Raw genomic sequence first — 1,892 nt, forward strand, 5'->3', positions numbered from 1 at the left:
AATGAATAAAAACCATGTAAAAGTATTAGGTTGCACTGTCAGTTAACTGAAATAAGTTGAGCTATATTAAAACTGAAATCAAAATAGAAATATATACCATACAGATACAAATAAAAATATAAAATACAAAAATAAAAGCTAATTCAGAATATTAATAAATACTATAACTGACACTGGAGTGTTAAAAAGTTATAAGAAGTTATGTTAGTAGTTAGTATAATACAGCGTTAGTATATGAAAAAACGTAAATGCACAAATACTAACATGACACCAATAAACATTCACATTCTTATACTGAAATAAACGACATACAAAGTCAGAAAAATAGCGAGTCATTGCAGGATGTGATGCATGGCAATCAAAAATTAAACATGTTTTATTGAGCCAATGATGTGAGAGAATATGCGCATACATTAGTACGTCGTCCAATAGCTCGTTAGGGGGGCGTGTGCGAGCGCGTTTGCTCGGTGTTCTTCACTGAAAAAGCTCGTCTATCAGTAGGTGCGCAAAGTGAGGGAATTGACTGTGCCGTAGCTTCTAGAACTACAAGTTGTCTTCTAGTATTATTAAAAAATAAAGACATTAAACTGAATTAGCTCGAAAGGATTGAGATGTTACAGTTAAGGGCTTCAATTGTGCTGAAGGAGTTGGTTCAAACCAGCCCAAAGCGTTCGTTTTCTGACATTATAAGGCATAAGAAAACTTTACCAAACGCGTACACCTACAGCGCTGCTTATCCAGATGGCAGAATATCTAAATTAAAGACTGTCTGTAATGGAAGACCTTTCATTCTGCCTTTAGCTGGGAGAAGATTCCTGTGTACAAAGACCGAAGGAGCGATTGACCCTACAGCACCGGTGAAGAAAGATGAGTCCGTCCAGGAAACGACGGCAGAGAAGTACGAAATGTATTTATTTGTCATTTGGTCATGACGCATGAGATATTCAGTGTTATTGATCGGAAGTATATAGCATGTGTTTAGCACACGCGCCAAATATCCTTGAATGGCTGACAACGTGGCGATGTGTGTACACTTTTACAGCAAGTGAGTGGAGAACGTGTAGTAGTAGTATACTTCATGTTAGAAATAGAATAACATGCTATCAGTTTGATAGGTTCAGGTCAAGTATATAGTGTTTATTTCTGGTAATGGACAGACCCAATTAGTCTTTTCAGATGAGTGAATGGTCTCCTTCACTTCCATGCACTGACTAGTATTTTCCGTTCACTCAAGTGTCCTCTTTTTGAAGCGCGTGACTCCTGTTCTGTCATTAAAAACCAACTGTACATCACGAGCCAATAGTATTCGAGTGTTGGCTGTTAGGGAGCATTTCATTGGTTGAGCTTACTGAAGTGATACGCCCCCTTCAAAATGAACTAAGCATATCGTTCGTGAGTGAGGTAATCGAACGAAGCATCTCGGTTCTGAATTTCGTCAACCAACTGAATGAACTGGAGCATTTAATATGTCAAAGAAAATTAATAAATTGGAACAACTCGTTCATGATCCATATTAAAGGGGTCATATGATGCGATTTCAAGTTTTCCTTTCTCTTTGGAGTGTTACAAGCTCTTGGTGCATAAAGAAGATCTGTAAAGTTGCAAAGACTAAAGTCTCAAATCCAAAGAGATATTCTTTATAAAAGTTAAGAGTCAACCACGCCTACCTAAAACGACTCGTTCTAACACGACCACATGTCTGACCACATGTCTACGTCACCATGTGGGAAGATCTGCATAACGCCGCCCAAATGTTCATGCAAAGAAAGAAGGCGAAACTTTGATTCTGGCTGTTGCTGCCGCTGCCATGTTGTGGAGACGCTGTGTGTTTAGTTATGAAAGCGAAACTACTTTGTTTGGCCTTCCAAAAGAGGACACAACTAGAAATCAGT

General features: G+C 38.3%; 1 protein-coding gene across 7 annotated transcripts in view; it reads left to right on the forward strand.

The window, feature by feature from the left end:
- The first annotated feature begins 484 nt into the window (after nt 1-484).
- LOC107660591 (glutaminase kidney isoform, mitochondrial-like) overlaps nt 485-1,892 on the forward strand; it is a 54,040-nt gene continuing 52,632 nt past the window's right edge. For all 7 annotated transcript variants that reach the window (XR_001631021.1, XM_016449930.1, XM_016449931.1 and 4 more), the window contains exon 1: nt 485-898. Coding sequence is in view for 6 of the 7 variants with exons in the window: in XM_016449930.1 (XP_016305416.1) it covers nt 612-898 (287 nt within the window). In the remaining variant the exon portion in view is untranslated. The remainder of the gene's footprint in view (nt 899-1,892) is intronic.

Source organism: Sinocyclocheilus anshuiensis, unplaced genomic scaffold, assembly GCF_001515605.1.
Source record: "Sinocyclocheilus anshuiensis isolate Anshui unplaced genomic scaffold, SAMN03320099.WGS_v1.1 scaffold627, whole genome shotgun sequence".
Lineage (NCBI taxonomy): Eukaryota > Metazoa > Chordata > Actinopteri > Cypriniformes > Cyprinidae > Sinocyclocheilus > Sinocyclocheilus anshuiensis.